This window comes from Neovison vison, chromosome 8 (assembly GCF_020171115.1).
Source record: "Neovison vison isolate M4711 chromosome 8, ASM_NN_V1, whole genome shotgun sequence".
NCBI lineage: Eukaryota > Metazoa > Chordata > Mammalia > Carnivora > Mustelidae > Neogale > Neogale vison.
This window is the reverse complement of record NC_058098.1, coordinates 125798149-125816959: the sequence shown is the minus strand read 5'-3', so window position 1 is coordinate 125816959 and position 18811 is coordinate 125798149. Positions and strand designations below refer to the sequence as shown.

General features: G+C 40.9%; 1 protein-coding gene across 5 annotated transcripts in view; it reads left to right on the top strand.

The window, feature by feature from the left end:
- The window catches only part of UBXN2A (UBX domain protein 2A), a 50658-nt gene that overhangs the window by 3558 nt on the left and 28289 nt on the right, over positions 1 to 18811 (top strand). For all 5 annotated transcript variants that reach the window (XM_044262000.1, XM_044261996.1, XM_044261995.1 and 2 more), the window contains one exon: positions 6931 to 6983. In XM_044262000.1, coding sequence (XP_044117935.1) covers positions 6943 to 6983 — 41 coding nt within the window. In that variant the 5' untranslated portion in view covers positions 6931 to 6942. The remainder of the gene's footprint in view (positions 1 to 6930; positions 6984 to 18811) is intronic.

The window sequence follows — 18811 nt, the reverse complement described above, 5'->3', positions numbered from 1 at the left end:
CAGAGTGGAGCCCTGGAATGAAAATGTCTTGGTGTCAAAGGATGGCTCCCTTAGAGACTTTGATGGACTCTGCTCAAGTGCCCCTTTCCCCAGTTACTCTTGTCACTTATCACTTTGGTCCTTAGGGGTATTTAACTTTCTCATTAACAGTTTTTCTAGAAGACAAAAAGTATTTTCAGTTCCTCTGATGGCAACAAAGATAAGCTGAAACTTTCCAAAATTTTTCATTTATTATTTAATAGTAAACTAGAATTCTTTAAATACACAAAGTATCTTTTGAAGTGTTTGATTTTGATGCTACTGTGATTTGTTTGCTCTTGGAGGCTTGGTGGCCGGCACTCCCCATTCCATAAGGGTAGGTGAAAAGGACTCCACATGGAAATGTGATCCGTCAGTTCCTTTGTGCTGTGTTTAATGCCAGGAATGGCTTTATCCTTAAGGAGAAACTTCAACTTCTACACAAAGATAGCATACTCCACGGTATATCTTTATATACTTTAATCTTAAAAAAAAATTCAGTCTGTCATGTGTGTTTACAAAAATAAGTACAATTGGTAATATGAGATTTTTTCTGCTTGAATTCTAATGTATACATTCTTACCAGTCTGAATCTATTTTGACTGGATTTTTTTCCCAATGGATATGTTCCAGAAAGCTCAGTCTAGTCTTTCTCCTGACTGATTTTATCACTGCAGTTGTTGGGAGTAAGTGGGATAATAATTGGGAAGGTGTTTGGTAAACTGTGATACACAATAAAAATATAAGATGGTAGTGGTACTAATTGGAAGTAAACTGAAGTGAAATGAAGGAAATTCTACTCATCTGTCTCTTCTAATACCAAGCTTCATGCTGGTGACAGACATTTGTCAGATGGCTTTTTTATTCTCTGTAGTACAGTGCGTGACTTACGTTCATTTGGGTCACATGACTGTGATGACTGTAGTTGACTCAGCTGATACAAATAGACTTTACATGGTTTATTACATATTACTCATTTATGATAAATAACCTAAAATAATGATGACCTTTTTTTTAAAAAAAGATTTTCTTTATTTATTTGACAGATCACAAGTAGGCAGAGAGGCAGGCAGAGTGAGGGGGAGAAGTAGGCTCCCCGCTGAACAGAGAGCCTGATACGGGCTGGATCCTAGGACCCTGAGATTATATGACCTGAGCTGAAAGCAGAGGCTTAACTCACTGAGCCACCTGGGCACCTCTGATGACTCTTTAAATAATGACTTTATGTCCATCTTAGATTCGGTTTTTATTTTGTAATTCTTTTTTTTTTTAAGATTTTATTTATTTATTTGACTGAGAGAGATCACAAGTAGACAGAGAGGCAGGCAGAGAGAGAGAGAGGAGGAAGCAGGCTCCCCGCTGAGCAGAGAGCCTGATGCGGGACTCGATCCCAGGACCCTGAGATCATGACCTGAGCCGAAGGCAGCGGCTTAACCCACTGAGCCACCCAGGCGCCCTTAAAAATGTATTTTTTAAAGATTTTACTTATTTATTTAACAGAGAGAGAGAGATCACAACTAGGCAGAGAGGCAGGCAGAGAGAGAGAGGGAAGCAGGCTCCCTGCTGAGCAGAGAGCCTGATGTGGGGCTCAATCCCAGGACCCTGAGATCATGACCTGAGCCGAAGGCAGGGGCTTATTAACCCACGGAGCCTCCCAGGTGCCCCTAATGGCTGCATTTTTAAAGCATATAGTTTACATATAATCTAATCTATGAATCTTTATAATCTGTATAAATTATTCATAAAAAAATCTCCTTCTCTGATTTATTACTTGGTAAATCTAATGCCTAATCAGATGCCTTCCATAAAATTAATATTGAGCAAGATTCTTTGAATGAAATGGTCTCTTTGCATTTTTAAGTTTAGAGAATAATTTGAAAAGCATTCCTGAAAGGAAAAAAAAAGTCTTTTAGAAATACAAACACTCGATAGAGTAGAGACATCCAGTTTGCCTTAGTTGTTGGATGCCATAGTCTTGGGTGCTGTGGCTTTAGTGACTCCTACCCAACCCTCTAGCTACAAGGCCAAGAGTCTGGAATGCCATTGATGGTGCTGTCCCTCCTCACTTGGTATTCCACACTCACTCCTCAGCCCCTTTGCATTTCCTCCTTTTTCCTCGCCTTTCTGTTTCCCTTTGTCTTTCAGAGTTCTTCACAATTTTCTCATGAAAAGGTTAAGAAATAAATCTGCTATCAATTTATGTTCAATTCATAATTAAAGCTAGAGGTGTCTAAAACAACTTTCAATGATAGGATATTTTCCAGAGCAGAGCCCACTATCCTTCATTAATTCTTAACAAAACAAAGGCTAGTGCTCAACACAATCGCTCCGGTTTTTGGCCCAGCTCCATTAGCAGGCCCTAAAATCATTCAGACTGATTTTTCTATCTGGTGAAAGGCTGCTGCACTAGATCCTTAGTTACCAGATTAAATTCACCTCCAGATACTTTGGAGACTTTTTCTTTTTTTGAGAGAGAGCTTTACATGGTAGCTGTGGATTGCTTCTTGCGGCCATTTTCTCTTTCTCATAGCTTTAGGATGGGTCTGGTGGGTATTATTTTGCAAATTTGTCTTCTATTCAAACATGCTTACATTTTTAAATAAAGGTACACTAACATGTTGTAGAAATACTCATAGTCTTCACACTGATTTTCCACATTTTTGGGAATTTAAAGGAACAACAAAGTAAGCAGTATATACAGAATTTACCCACCGTAGCTATTATTTGTTAGGAAAAATTGAAAGCAAACTAAATTCCCAGTAGTCATGGTATAGCTGGCTAATGGGATAATTTGTATCCTTTAAAAATAGTTATGAAGCAGTTTATATAGCCAAATGGAAAAAGACAGCACAGATATGAAAAATAAAGGGAACAGGGGCGCCTGGGTGGCTCAGTGGGTTAAGCCGCTGCCTTCGGCTCAGGTCATGATCTCAGAGTCCTGGGATCGAGTCCCACATCGGGCTCTCTGCTCCGCAGGGAGCCTGCTTCCTCCTCTCTCTCTCTGACTGCCTCTCTGCCTACTTGTGATCTCTCTCTGTCAAATAAATAAATAAAATCTTTAAAAAAAATAAAATAAAGGGAACAAAAATCATTCATATACTAGCAGTTCATTTGAATGTGTATGAAAAATGGAGAGGAAGAAGCAAAAGTTTAGGGGTAATAAACGTATGGATTATTTTCTCTCTTTTCCCAAACTTTCCATATTAGTGTTTTGCCTTTATAACAAAATATTGTGAGAACTAAGCAAACAAATCAATGTTTAAAGTAGTCCAAGCCATCTGTCCACTGAGAGGTCCTGGAAACAACAACACAGTAGAAAAAACATACATGCCAAACACCCAGATCTTGGTTTCTAAATACAGTAAAAAAAAAAGGGGGGGGTGGGCAGGGGCGGCGCCTCGGTGGCTCAGTCAGTTAAGCGTCTGCCTTTAGCTCAGATCAAGATCCCGGGAGTCCTGGGATTGAGCCCTGTGTCTCCCTCTGCCTGTGGCTCCCCCTGCTTGTACTCTTTCTCTGTGTCAAATAAGTAAATCTTTAAAAAAAAAGAAAAAAGTAACCATGGCTCCTTAGAGGTAAGTCTGTTTCCAAGGCTGAGGCAGAGAAGGAACAGATGATCCTAGAGCATATTCTTTTTTTTTTTTTTAACTTTTATTTTTTTTTTAAAGATTTATTTATTTATTTATTTGATAGAGAGAGAGAGAGAGAGAGATCACAAGTAGATGGAGAGGCAGGCAGAGAGAGAGAGATGGAAGCAGGCTCCCTGCTGAGCAGAGAGCCTGATGGGGGACTCGATCCCAGGACCCTGAGATCATGACCTGAGCTGAAGGCAGCGGCTTAACCCACTGAGCCACCGCGGCGCCCCTCCTAGAGCATATTCTTTCCAGAAATTAAGAAGATGCTTATAGGATGATAAATACGTATCAGAAGGACATCACACTGAGGGGATTCCCACTGGACAAATCTGGGAAATGGAACATCAAAATAAATGGTGATATTAGTGAGTTATAACTCATTGACCAGGGGCCCCTGGGTGGCTCAGTGGGTTAAAAGCCTCTGCCTTCGCTCAGGTCATGATCCCAGGTCCTGAGATCGAATCCTGCGTCGGACTCTCTGCTCGGCAGGGAGCCTGCTTCTACCTCTCTCTGCCTGCCTCTCTGCCTACTTGTGATCTCTGTCTGTCAAATAAATAAAATCTTTAAAAAAAATAAAACTCATTGCCTAAAAAACCCATGAGTCCATACTCTTAGATCTAAAAAAAAAAAGGTAATAAATAAGGAAAAGATGGACTATTAAGTAAACTTAACAGTCATGTGGAGTCCCTGTAACTAAGATTAAGTTCCAAATATATCTAAATATAAAATTTTGAAATTAAAGTTGAGGGGCTGCCTGGGTGGCTAGTTGGTTAAGCGCCTGCTTTAGGCTCAGGTCATGCATGATTCCAGGATGCTGGGATTGAGCCCCACGTTGGGCACATTGGGGTCCCTGCTCAGCCCACTTCTCCTTCTCCCCACTGCTCATTCTCTCATGCTCTCTCTCAAATAAATAAAATCTTCTAAAACAATTTATATTGTGGGGGTGCCTGGTGGCTCGGTGGGTTAAGCCTCTGCCTTCAGCTCAGGTTATGGTCTTGGGGTCCTGGGATTGAGCCCTGCATAGGGCTTTTTGCTCAGCGGGGAGCCTGCTTCCCCGTCTCTCTCTGCCTGCCTCTCTGCCTGCTTGTGATCTCTCTGTCAAATAAATAAATAACATCTTTTTAAAAAATTTATATTGAGGGTCACTGAAGAATGGGAAAATAGGCAGTTGCAAGTTCATGTTCCCCCAGAAACATGAAAAACATGCATTAACTGTTAGGACCAAGTTAGAACTCTGGAAGGTAGTTCTGGTGTAGAGCAGCCAAGGAAATGCTGAATCAAGAAAAATGCAACTTAAGAACAACAAGCAGTGGGGGTGCCTGGGTGGCTCAGTGGGTTAAGCCTCTGCCTTTGGCTCAGGTCATGATCCTGGAGTCCCAGGATCAGGTCCCGCATCGGGCTCCCAGCTCCATAGGGAGTCTGCTTCTCCCTCTGATGCTTCTCCCCTCTCATGCTCTCTCTCACACTCTCTCTCTCTCAAATAAATAAATAAAATCTTTAAAAAAAAAAAAAACAGGCAAAATACATAAAAATTGGGCAAAGGACTTGAATAGATTTTCTCCAAAGAAGATAGACAGATGGCCAATAAGTACATGTAAAAAAGATGCTCAACATCTAGTCACAATGAGATGCACTTTATTAGGATGGGTATTAATTAATAAAATAATAAATAAAATAATTACTTAATAAAATAATGGCTCAGTGGCTTAAAGCCTCTCTGCCTTCAGTTCAGGTCATGATCCCAGAGTCCTGGGATCGAGCCCTGCATCGGGCTCTCTGCTCAGCAGGGAGCCTGGTCCCTCCCACCCACCCCCGCCTCTCTGCCTACTTGTGTTCTCTGTCAAATACATAAATAAATAAAAAGCTTTAAAAAAAAAACCCACACAGGGGCGCCTGGGTGGCTCAGTGGGTTAAGCCGCTGCCTTCGGCTCAGGTCGTAATCTCAGGGTCCTGGGATGGAGCCCCGAATCGGGCTTTTTGCTCAGCGGGGAGCCTGCTTCCTCCTCTCTCTCTCTCTCTCTGCCTGCCTCTCTGCCTGCTTGTGATCTCTCTCTGTCAAATAAATAAATAAAATCTTTAAAAAAAAAAAAACCCACACATACAAAAAACCAAAATAATATTAGCAAGGATGAGGAGAAATTAGAATCCTGGTACATTGTTGGTGGGAATACAGAATTATTCACAGTAGCCAGAAGTGTAAACAGTCAAAATGTCCACGAACAGATGAATGTGTAGCGGTGCCTGGCTGGCTCAGTGGGTTAAATGTCTGCCTTCCTTTCAGGTCATAATCCCAGGGTCATGGGATCTAGCCCCACATCTGGTCCCCGGCTCAGAGGGAGTCTGCTTCTCCTTCTCCCTGCCCCTCCCCCTTGCTCATGCGTGTGTGCGCAGTGCTAATAAATAAAATCTTGAAAAAAAAGCCAGATGAATGTGTAAACAAAATGTATATACATACAGTGGAATATTAGCCATAAAAAGGAATGAATTTATGTTAAGTGAAATAAGCCAGACACAAAAGGACAAATGTACAATTCTGTTTATATGAAATACAAGACAAATTCATGAAGGCAGAAGGTAGATTATGGGTTACCAGGCCTGGGAAGAGAGAGGAATAGAGAATTTTTTTTTTTAAAGATTTTATTTATTTATTTGACAGACAGAAATCACAAGTAGGCAGGCAGAGAGAGAGAAGAGGAAGCAGGCTCCCCGACGAGCAGAGCCAGATGCGGGGCTCGATCCCAAAACCCTAGGATCATGACCCGAGCCGAAGGCAGAGGCTTTAACCCACTGAGCCACCCAGGCGCCCCTAGAGAATTATTTTTTAATGGGAACAGAGTTTCTTTTTGGTAAGTGGAAAGAGTCTTGGAAATGGATAGTGGTAATGATGGTACAACATTTGTGAATGTAATTCATACCACTGAATTGTATACTGTACGTCTTGTCAGTTTGCTTGAATTGTAAGAATGAGAATAAAAATGTTTCATTCACTTTTGTGAATGAAACATTTTTATCATAATTCTTAAGAAAGGGTTCTAAAAGGAAAAAAAAATTTCTTGTTGGAAGATCATTAGACTCCCAATATATATTTTTCATTTTTGTTTTACTCTGTAGATGGAAATGATAGCTTTGAGTTCGGTCACATAAGTTCTTAAGACCCTTTCATACTACTTTGGGGATACCTAATAGTTGATGTTAAAGATTATTATTGCATATATAAGAATGAATTTACCTTAAGTACTCAATTGAGGACTTGAGCTTTTGTTTGTTTTTACTTTTGCAGTAAGGCAAGAGAATGAAAGAAGTAGATAATCTCGAAAGTATAAAAGAAGAATGGTAAGTTAATTCAAGCTTTGCATTTCTTTGTTATTAATGCATTTTTTAACATCTGTTTTTGCATTTCACTGACAAATGTAGTAAGTTTTCTTTTTTTTTTTTTTTTTAAAGATTTTATTTACTTGACAGAGATCACAAGTAGGCAAAGAGGCAGGCAGAGAGAGAGGAGGAAGCAGGCTCCCTGCTGAGCAGAGAGCCAGATGCAGGGCTCAATCCCAGGACTCTGGGATCATGACCTGAGCTGAAGGCTTAGGCTTTAACCCACTGAGCCACCCAGGCGCCCCTATAGTAAGTTTTATTATGATTCTCTTTCAGTTAAATAGCTAATGGTAATATTTTTTTTATTGGTAATGCAATTAAAAAAAAAAGATTTATTTATTTATTTGACGGAGAGACAGAGTGATCACAAGTAGGCAGAGAGACAGGCAGAGGGGGAAGGGGAAGCAGGCTCCCAGCTGAGCAGAGAGCCTGATGTGGGGCTTGATCCCAGGACCCTCCGATCATGACCTGAGCTGAAGGCAGAGGCTTAACCCACTGAGCCACTCAGGAGCCCTGGTAATATAATTTTTTAAAAAGATTTTATTTATTTACTTGACAGAAAGAGAAGGAACACAAGTAGGGGGATTTGGGGGTGTGGGAAAGGAAGTAGGCTTCCCGCAGAGCAGGGAGCCTGATGTGGGGCTGGATTCCAGAACCCTGGGATCATAACCTGAGCAGAATGCAGATGCTTAATGACCGAGCCACCCTGGCATCCTTAAAGTAATTTTTTTTTAATCAAGCTGCATTGTAAATGTTTTTGTTACTAAAACAGTTAAATTTCTCTCTGTTGGCATATTCTGTTGTTTCAGTGAGAAATTCAAGTAGCTATTCACTTTGTTAGTCTCTTATGTTGTACTGCCTTGGAGTTGTAGTGGAAATACAAAGGCTCTGGAGTCAGATAAACCTAAGCTTTGGTGGCACCTGGGTGGCTCAGTGGGTTAAGCCGCTGCCTTTGGCTCAGGTCATGATCCCAGGGTCCTGGGATTGAGCCCTGCCTTGGGCTCCCTACTTGGTGGAGAGCCTGCTTCTCCCTCCTCCTCTGCCTGCCGCTCTGCCCACTTATACTTTCTCTCTGTCAAATAAATAAAATCTTAAAAAAAAAAAAAAAGAATTCTTCAAAAGAAAAGAAAAGAAAAATCCCAAGTTTGAATCCCATTGCTGTCTTTACTACCCTCTTTGGCCTTAGAGCAACTTAGGTAGTAGCTCCTTTGAGCTTCTGTATCTTACCTACAGAACAGAGGGGAGGGGGTACATCTGTGTTTGTCCCTGAAAGGTTTTTATGAGAATTAGATAGCTGGCATAAAGCACTCAGAACGGTATTAGCACAGGGGCCTGGGTGGTTCTGTTGATGGAGTGTGCGACTTCTGATCTCAGGCTTGTGAAAGATTTAATTATTTGAGAGAGAAAGAGAGAGTGCATGGGATGGGGGGGGTTCCGAGCAGGGAAAAGAGAGAGACTCTCAAGCCAACTCTCTGATGAGCGCAGAGCGGCATGTGGGGCTCAATCTCATAAGGTTTCTATCATGACCTGAGCTGAAATCAAGAGTTGGACTTGGCTTGGATCATATCCTGAGCCAAAATCAGCAGTTGAATGCTTAAACAACTGAGCCACCCAGGGGCCTCTAAAATAAAATCTTTTTTTTTTTAATTTAAAGATTTTTATTTATTTGACAGAGAGACAGAGAGATTGCAAGTAGGCAGAGAGGCAGGCAGAGAGAGAGAAGAAGGGAAGAAGGCACCCCACTGAGCAGAGAGCCCCATGTGGGGCTGGATCCCAGGACCCTGGATCACGTCCTGAACCACAGGCAGGGGCTTTAACCCACTGAGCCACCCAGGTGCCCTTAAAATAAAATCTTTTAAAAATAATAATAATAATAGCACGTAGTAGAGACACAGTAAATGGTAGGTGCAAAGTCTGTGGTTCTTATCAATATAGAATATTTTATATTCACTTATCTGAGGAGAAATGTTTATTTTTGTATTATGCTGTTCTATTTATTTATTTATTAAAAAGATTTTATTTATTTATTTGATAGAGATCACAAGTAGGCAGAGAGGCAGGCAGAGAGACAGAGAGGAGAGGAAGCATGCTCCCTGCTGAGCAGAGAGCCTGATGCGGGGCTCTATCCCAGGACCCTGGGATCATGAGCTGAGCTGAAGGCAGAGGCTTTATCCTACTGAGCCACCCAGGCGCCTCTTAATGCTGGTTTGGTTTTTTTTTAAGATTTTATTTATTTATTTGACAGACAGAGATCACAAGTAGGCCGAGAGAGAGGAAGCAGGCTCTCCGCTGAGTAGAGAGCCCGATGTGGGGCTCGATCCCAGGACCCTGGGACCATGACCTGAGCTGAAGGCAGAGGCTTAACCCACTGAGCCACCCAGGCGCCCCGTCTCTTATGCTGTTTGTTTTGAATACTTGAGGTAAATGTCCATTTAAGGAGACAGACAGCTATTAAAAATTTAAAATAGTTAATGCTTCTGTATTAAACAAATACTACTTGTTTTTTATTACTTATTATTTTATATAAATATTTGATACTAATTATATAATTGTGAGATTGTGTCTGAGGACCTCTAAGACCACCCCCAGGCTTGATTTGCTGAAAGGATGCAAAGGACTCAGCATATAGTCATCCTAATGACTTTGATTTATTATATTATTATAAGAAGATAACAAAGAGGGAAACTGGATGGCTCAGATGTTAAGTGTCTGTCTTCGGCTCAGGTCAGGACCCCAGGATCCTGGGATCAAGTCTCACATCAGTCTCCCTGCTGGGTGGGAAGCCTGCTTCTCCCTCTCCTACTTCCCTGCTTGTGTTCCCTCTCTTGCTGTATCTCTCTCTGTCAAATAAATAAATAAATAATATTTAAAAAAAAAAAAAGATACAAAGAAAAATCAGCAAAGGGGAAAAGCACATGGGGTGAACTTAAGAGGAAGCCAGGCACAAACTTTAAAGAGTCCTTGCCCGGTGGTATCACCCAGGATGCACTTAATTCTCTCAGTAGTAAGTTATGAGACCGCATGTAAATTGTTGTTTATTACCTAAGGAAGTTAATTATAAATCAGTCTATGGTTTTTATTGGGCGTTGTAGTATGTTCAGTATTATGAATGTAATTAGATAGTAAGGTATCTGTACAAAAATATTAGGAATAGATTTTATAACTTCTTTGTAACAAAAAAATAGATATTGTTAGAAATACTGGTCCAGTAAAAAAAATGAAGAGACTTTTCCTGAGTATATCAGTAGTTCAAAGACTGTAAGTGGTGAAGACCCGTATCTACCGTATGTGTTCCCAAACAGATGCATAGCCTTCACCCATTTGGACAACAGCCAATAACCTTATTTATTCAGAACGCAGTAGTGAGTGACAAAGTCAGCAGAAGAGGGTATTCTGTAGCCAAAATAGATGTTTCAAAGTGCTTTTCTTGAACTTGTGTACTTTTTATTATCAGAGAAACTCCTGAAACTTCAAGACTATATACTGAGCCTTAACAACTTTGTTACCTGGTTTTCAGATTATGGAGAGGAGTATTGATAATTGTATCATAAAAGGATAGTGACACGTAAGGGAAAGGATGATGGAGTAGAAAGCATAGGTGAAATAATAAAGTTGTCTGAATATTTTTAGTGGTAAGGAAAGTCTTCATAAATTTGTATGGCCATGGGATTTTGCTGCATTCTGTCTTAATATAGTAGAATACAAAGGGATTCCCTGTATTATAAATAATAAAGAATTAAATATGGTGTACTTTCCCATTTTTCTGTCAGGAATGTCTTTTTTTTTTTTTTTTTTAAAGATTTTATCTATTTATTTGTCAGAGACAGAGGGAGAGAGAACAAGCAAGCACAGGCAGACAAAGAGGCAGGCAGAGGCAGAGGGAGAAGCAGGCTCCTTGCTCGGCAAGGACTCAGTCCCAGGACCCTGGGATCATGACCCGAGCCGAAGGCAGCCGCTTAACCAACTGAGCCACCCAGGCGTACCTTTTTTTTTTTTTTTTTTTTAAACATTTCATTTATATTATATGACACAGAGAGAGAGACAGCGAGAGTAGGAGCCCAAGCAGGGGGAGTGAGAGAGGGAAAGCATATTTCCTGCCGAGCAGGGAGCCCCATGGCGGGCTCATGACCTGAGCCGAAGGTAGACCCTTGGCGACTGAGCCACCCAGGTGCCTTTTAAATTTTTATTAAATTCATGCTCTTTTTAATTTTAATTTTGTTTTATTTTAGTGCATGGGGAAAGGGGGGCAGAGGGCAAGAGTGTGAAAATCTTTTTTTTTTTTTAATTTTAATTTTAATTTTTTTCCAATTTATTTATTTTCAGAAAAACAGTATTCATTATTTTTTCACCACACCCAGTGCTCCATGCAAGCCGTGCCCTCTATAATACCCACCACCTGGTACCCCAACCTCCCACCCCCCCGCCACTTCAAACCCCTCAGACTGTTTTTCAGAGTCCATAGTCTCTCCTGGTTCACCTCCCCTTCCAATTTACCCAAATTCCCTACTCCTCTCTAACGCCCCTTGTCCTCCATGCTATTTGTTATGCTCCACAAATAAGTGAAACCATATGATAATTGACTCTCTCTGCTTGACTTATTTCACTCAGCATAATCTCTTCCAGTCCCGTCCATGTTGCTACAAAAGTTGGGTATTCATCCTTTCTGATGGAGGCATAATACTCCATAGTGTATATGGACCACATCTTCCTTATCCATTCATCCGTTGAAGGGCATCTTGGTTCTTTCCATAGTTTGGCGACTGTGGCCATTGCTGCTATAAACATTGGGGTACAGATGGCCTTCTTTTCACGACATCTGTATCTTTGGGGTAAATACCCAGGAGTGCAATTGCAGGGTCATAGGGAAGCTCTATTTTTAATTTCTTGAGGAATCTCCACACTGTTCTCCAAAGAGGCTGCACCAACTTGCATTCCCACCAACAGTGTAAGAGGGTTCCCCTTTCTCCACATCCTCTCCAACACATGTTGTTTCCTGTTTCGTTAATTTTGGCCATTCTAACTGGTGTGAGGTGATAATCTCAATGTGGTTTTAATTTGAATATCCCTGAGGGCTAATGATGATGAGCATTTTTTCATGTGTCTGATAGCCATTTGTATGTCTTGATTGGAGAAGTGTCTGTTCATATCTTCTGCCCATTTTTTGATGTGTTTGTCTGTTTCGTGTGGGTTGAGTTTGAGGAGTTCATTATAGATCCTGGATATCAACCTTTTGTCTGTACTGTCATTTGCAAATATCTTCTCCCATTCCGGGGGTTGCCTCTTTGTTTTTTTGACTGTTTCCTTTGCTGTGCAGAAGCTTTTGATTTTGATGAAATCCCAGAAGTTTATTTTCGCTTTTGTCTCCTTTGCCTTTGGAGATGTATCTTGAAAGAAGTTGCTGTGGCTGATATCAAAGAGATTACTGCCTATGTTCTCCTCTAAGATTCTGATGGATTCCTGTCTCACGTTGAGGTCTTTTATCCATTTTGAGTTGATCTTTGTGTACGGTGTAAGAGAATGGTCGAGTTTCATTCTTCTACATATAGCTGTCCAGTTTTCCCAGCACCATTTATTGAAGAGACTGTCTTTTTTCCACTGTATATTTTTTCCTGTTTTGTCAAAGATTAATTGACCATAGAGTTGAGGGTCCATATCAGGGCTCTCTACTCTGTTCCACTGGTCTATGTGTCTGTTTTTATGCCAGTACCATGCTGTCTTGGTGATCACAGCTTTGTAATAAAGCTTGAAATCAGGTAAGGTGATGCCGCCAGCTTTATTTTTGTTTTTCAACATTTCCTTAGCGATTTGGGGTCTCTTCTGATTCCATACAAATTTTAGGATTATTTGCTCCAGCTCTTTGAAGAATGCCGGTGGAATTTTGATCGGAATGGCATTAAAAGTATAGATTGCACTAGGCAGTATAGACATTTTAACAATGTTTATTCTTCCGATCCAAGAGCATGGAATGGTCTTCCATCTTTTTGTGTCTTCTTCAATTTCTTTCATGAGTGTTCTATAGTTCCTCAAGTACAGATCCTTTACCTCTTTAGTTAGGTTTATTCCAAGGTATCTTATGGTTCTTGGTGCTATAGTAAATGGAATCGATTCTCTAATTTCCCTTTCTGTATTTTCATTGTTAGTGTATAAGAAAGCCACTGATTTCTGCACATTGACTTTGTATCCTGCCACGTTGCTGAATTGCTGTATGAGTTCTAGTAGTTTGGGGGTGGAGTCTTTTGGGTTTTCCATATAAAGAATCATGTCATCTGCGAAGAGAGAGAGTTTGACTTCTTCATTACCAATTTGGATACCTTTTATTTCTCTCTGTTGTCTGATTGCTGTTGCTAGGACTTCTAATACTATGTTGAACAAGAGTGGTGAAAGTGGGCATCCTTGTCTTGTTCCTGATCTCAACGGGAAGGCTGCAAGCTTTTTCCCATTGAGGATGATATTTGCTGTGGGTTTTTCATAGATAGATTTGATGAGGTTCAGGAATGTTCCCTCTATCCCTATACTTTGAAGAGTTTTAATCAGGAACGGATGTTGGATTTTGTCAAATGCTTTTTCTGCATCAATTGAGAGGACCATGTGGTTCTTCTCTCTTCTCATATTAATTTGTTGTATTGAAAGATTCCGGGGTGCTTGGAGCCCCGGGGGGATCTTTCAGTATCACATTGATTGATTTGCGAATGTTGAACCGTCCTTGTAGCCCAGGGATGAATCCCACCTGATCATGGTGGATAATCTTTTTAATGTGCTGTTGGATCCTCTTGACTAGGATCTTGTTGAGAATCTTAGCATCCATATTCATCAGTGATATTGGTCTGAAATTCTCCTTTTTGGTAGGGTCCTTGCCTGTTTGAGAGTGTGAAAATCTTAAGCAGGCTCCATACCCAGTGTGGATCTTGATGCAGGGCTTGATCTCACAACCCTGAGATTATGACTTGAGCTGAAATCAAGAGTTGGACGCTTAGGGGCACCTGGGTGGGTCAGTCAGTTAAGCAGCTGCCTTTGGCTCGGGTCATGATCCCAGGGTCCTGGGATTGAGCACTGCATGGGCTCCCAGCTCAGTGGGAAGTTGGCTTCTCCCTCTGCCACTCTTCATGCTTGTGTTCCCTCTCTTACCATGTCTCTCTGTCAAATAAATAAATAAAATCTTAAAGAGTTGGATACTTAACTGACTAAGCCACCTAGGAGCCCCTCTTTTCATGTCTTTTTAAAAATTATTAATAATAAACTTTATTTTTAAGAGTAGTTTTAGGTTTAAAGAAAAATTGAGCAGAAAATACACTTCCCATATTCCCCATCCTCCCCTTCCCCAGCGCACATATTTTCCTATATTATTAACATCTTGTATTATGTAGTGTATTTGTTATAATTTGGAACCAATATTGATACATTATCATTAATTGTAGTTTACATTTCGGCCCATTTTTGAATTGGAATGTTCTTTGGGGTTTGACAAATGTTGCTGATGCATATGGGGTTGTGCTTTCATTTATTTATTTTTTTATTATGATGGTGATAATTATTTTAGTAATCTCTGTATCCAATATGGGGCTTGAACTCACAACACTGAAATGAAGAGTTGCATACTTTTCCATCTGAGCCAGCCAGGTGTTGTGCTTTTAATTCCAGGTAGTAGTTATTGTTGGTTTCTAGGAAAGCACTTGGTTTTTGTGTATTAATCTTCTACAGCCTTGCTAAAATTGCTCCTTAGTTCCAGGAGTTTGTTGTTGTTGTTGTTGTTTGGGATTTTCTGTGTACACAATCATGTCATCTGCAGTGTTTTTTCTTCCTTCCCAGTCTGTGTACTTTATTTCCTTTACTTGTTTTACTGACTTAGCTAGGATTTCCCATATGGCATTGAAGAGAAGTAGTGAGTAGGGGCATCTTTGTCTGATTCCTGAACTTTGAGGGAGGGCATCTAGTTTCTTGTCGTAAAGTGTGATGTTAGCTGTGGGTTTTCTGTAGATGTTCTTTATCAAGAGAGTTCTCTGTTCCTAGTTTGCTGAGGGTTTTTAATCAAGAATGAGTGTTGGTCATCAGACCTAGCCGTATTTAGCCTGCCTATGCTTAGGATAAGCATATTTCTTAAAACATGGTCCTTATTGCAATATTTTGTACTATGTTTAATTCTCACTATGTTCTGAGATAGAAGTTAGAACCAAGCTTTAATTCTAAATGAAAAAGAAAATGGTTTTTAAGATGTGCCTTTGAATTGCAATTTAGAATTTCCAAGCTTATTCAGAAAATACTAGCTTTTTTCATAAAGGACTCTTAACTCGAGGAACAAACTGAGGGCTGCTGGAGGGGAGGTGGTTGGAGGGATGGGGTGACTGGGTGATGGGCATATTTAGGAGGGCACGTGAGGTGATGAGCACTGAGTGTTACATACAACTGATGAATCACTGACCTCCACTTCTGAAACTAATAATGTATTATATATTAATTGAATTTGAAAAAAAATTTAAAAAGAATGCGTGTTGGATGTTGTGAGATGCTTTTTATCTGTTGATATGATCATGATTTGCTATAGCATATTGATGCGATGGATTATATTAATTGATTTTCTCATGTTGGATCAGCCTTGCATGCCTGTAATAAATCCTACTTGGTTGCAGTAAGGATTTTTGCATCTGTGTTCATGAGACATACTGGTGAGGGAGCAGAAGCCAAGCTGAGGGTAAAGCACAAGCTGACACCTCACAATCCCCCCAGCTCCCAGGTGAGATAATGTGTACACTCCTCAGGCACTGTTGCCTGCTCTTAAACTAAGGGAAGGAAAAAGCAAACGGTTAATAGAGACCACAGTCCAGGAGTCTTCATCAGTTTACAAACATCTTAGTGATTTACAAGAAAAAAAGGTTCTTATCAAAAACCTAATGTCCAGAAGCAAACTCAGTTATTTTCATGTTAATTGCTTTGTTAGAGGGATAAGCCACCTTAACTTAACCAAGGCAAGGCCTCAGATATCTTGTAGATCCTCTTTAGCATATGAAAGTTCTTTTGAAAACTTCCCTTTTTCCTTATCTCCCCCTGGGCCCCCCTCACAAGCTCTGAGCCACAGCTCTTGTCTGCCGGTGTGGGTCCTGTCCCCATCCTTTAATAAAATCACCATTTCTGCACCAAAGGGGTCTCAAAAATCCTTTCTCGGCTGTTGGCTCCAGACCTCACCTATATTCAAAAGATTTATCAATTTTAGAAATAGGGGGAGACAGAGTGTGCACATATGAGCAAGGGAAGGCGGGTGAAGGAGCAAAGGGAGGAGAATCTCAGACTCCACGGAGCAGAGAGCCTCATGAGATCATTACCTGAGCAAAACAAAGAATTGGAGTTAAAAGAGTTCTTCTGCTTTTATTTCCTTGAAGACATTGTAGATAATTGGTATCATTTCTAACTTAAATGTTTGATAGAATTTACTAGTGAAATCTCTTTATGTTTTTAAGATTTTATTTTATTTATTTATTCGAGGGAGAGAGTGCATGTGCACACAGGTGCCTGTGGGAGCTGGTGGGGGACTGAGCTGAGAGGGAGAGGGAGAGGGAGAGGGAGATGCTCTCCTCAGCAGGGAGCCCCACACTGGGCTCCGTCCCAAGATGGAGCAGGTGGTCCGGTCAGTGAAGCTTAACTGTCAGAGCCACCCACTAGTGAAATCTTTTCTGCCTAGTGGTTTCTGTTTTGGAAGATTGTGAATTATTGACTCAGTTTTTATAGATACGAGCCTTTGTGTATGTTCCTAAAATTTTGGTGGATTGTCCTTTCAAGGAATTGGCCTATCGAAGTTACCAAATTTGTGGGCATAGAGCTGTTTATAATGCATCTCTAGACTCTGTACACTGGACCTCTTAAAAACCTAGACTGTTGGGACGCCTGGGTGGCTCAGTTGGTTAAGCGGCTGCATTAGGCTCCGGTCATGATCCCAGCGTCCTGGAATCGAGTCCCACATCTGGCTCCTTGCTCAGCGGGGAGCCTGCTTCTCCCTCTGCCTCTGCCTGCCTGTCTGCCTCTCGATCCTCTCTCTCTGACAAATAAATAAATAAAATCTTAAAAAAACAAAAACAAAAAACCTAGACTATTTCTTGCTCATCTTTGTATCTCCTCACCACCTACCATAAAGTACTCAATAAATGTTTGAATGACTTGAATTAACAAAATGAGGCTTAATAGACTTTGCATATCAAATAGGTAAGATAGGGGCGCCTGGGTGGCTCAGTGGGTTAGGCCTCTGCCTTCGGCTCGGATCGTGATCCCGGGGTCCTGGGATCAAGCCCCACATCGGGCTCTCTGCTCGGCAGGGAGCCTGCTTCCCTTCCTCTCTCTCTGCCTGACTCTCTGCCTACTTGTGATCTCTCTCTGTCAAATAAATAAAAATCTTAAAAAAAAAATAGGTAAGATAAAAGACTAAAGCTACTTTAGATGCTCAGCTTTATTGTCTTTTAATTTAGTAATTGTGTATAAACTGCTTTCTTATAGCTGGGACACGGGTGCATGAGCACCTGGTTCTGAGGGTCCCAAATATATCAGGTTCAGGCACTGTACACTTAAAAAATCCAAAGGCAGTGAAACAGGAAAGGAATTTATTTCAGTGAGGCCAGTGCTGGAAAAGAGAGCAGACCAGCATTTCATACTGTCTCCAGAGTGCCAAAAATGCTACCAGGTTTATTTAAGGTAACTATGGGACAAAAGTGGGTGGGTGTGTGCAGATAGGCTGTGAAGGTCAAATTGATCATTGTCTTAGAGTCAGTCAGTCATGGGGTGGGTCTTTGCTGGTTCAGGGCAGTCCTTATTGCTTGAGGGGTAGTTTCAGTTCCCATCAGGGGATGCTTTGCCCTTAGGGTCTTTCACCTGAGCCAAGAAACAATCTTGAAAGAACCTAACTAGAAAGTGAGGTCAAGGCGCCTGGGTGGCTCAGTGGGTTAGGCTGCTGCCTTCGGCTCAGGTCATGATCTCAGGGTCCTGGGATCGAGTCCCGCATCGGGCTCTCTGCTCCGCAGGGAGCCTGCTTCCTCCTCTCTCTCTCTTTGCCTGCTTGTGATCTCTCTCTGTCAAATAAATAAAATAAAAAATCACAAAAAAAAAAAAAAAAGAAAGTGAGGTCAAGATGGAGGCAGCCAGGGGCGCCTGGGTGGCTCAGTTTGTTAAAAGTCTGACTGAGGGTGTAATCTTGGGGTCCTGGGATCAAGCCCTGCATTGGGCTCCTTGTTCAGCCGGAGTCGGCTTGTCCCTCTGCCCCTGCCCTTCTCTCTCTTTCTCTCAAATAAATAAAATCTTAAAAAAAAAAAAAAGAAAGAAAGAAAGAAAGAAAAAAGATGGAGGCAACCAAAGTCCATTTTTTTCCTGGCAAATACCAGAGAGCATTCAGTGGTCCTAATAATATACATATCTAATACCGTGCTCCAGCATGTGTACTGATGTAGTGTATATCCGGTATCGCTTTTGTATGTGTTTTGCTGTAATATTCGCAGTAACCATAAGATACGTGCTTAGTATCCGCATTTTGCAGATGAAAAAATCCAAATCACGTAAAGGCTGCTGGGTTTCTCGCCCAAAGTCAGTGTGACTCAGTACCTAAATACAGACACCAAAGCCTGAACTCTCATTAGACAATATCCTCTACTGCTACATAACTATACTGATTAAAGAGGGGAAGATCATTAGTATTGTGAGAAATTATTTTAGGATGTGATTATTTTTATGTAAAAAGTGTGTCATTGCTTTCAGAAAGACATAATTAATACTTTGTGATAATATGAAGCATCTTAAGAATGTATATAGAGCGATTACCT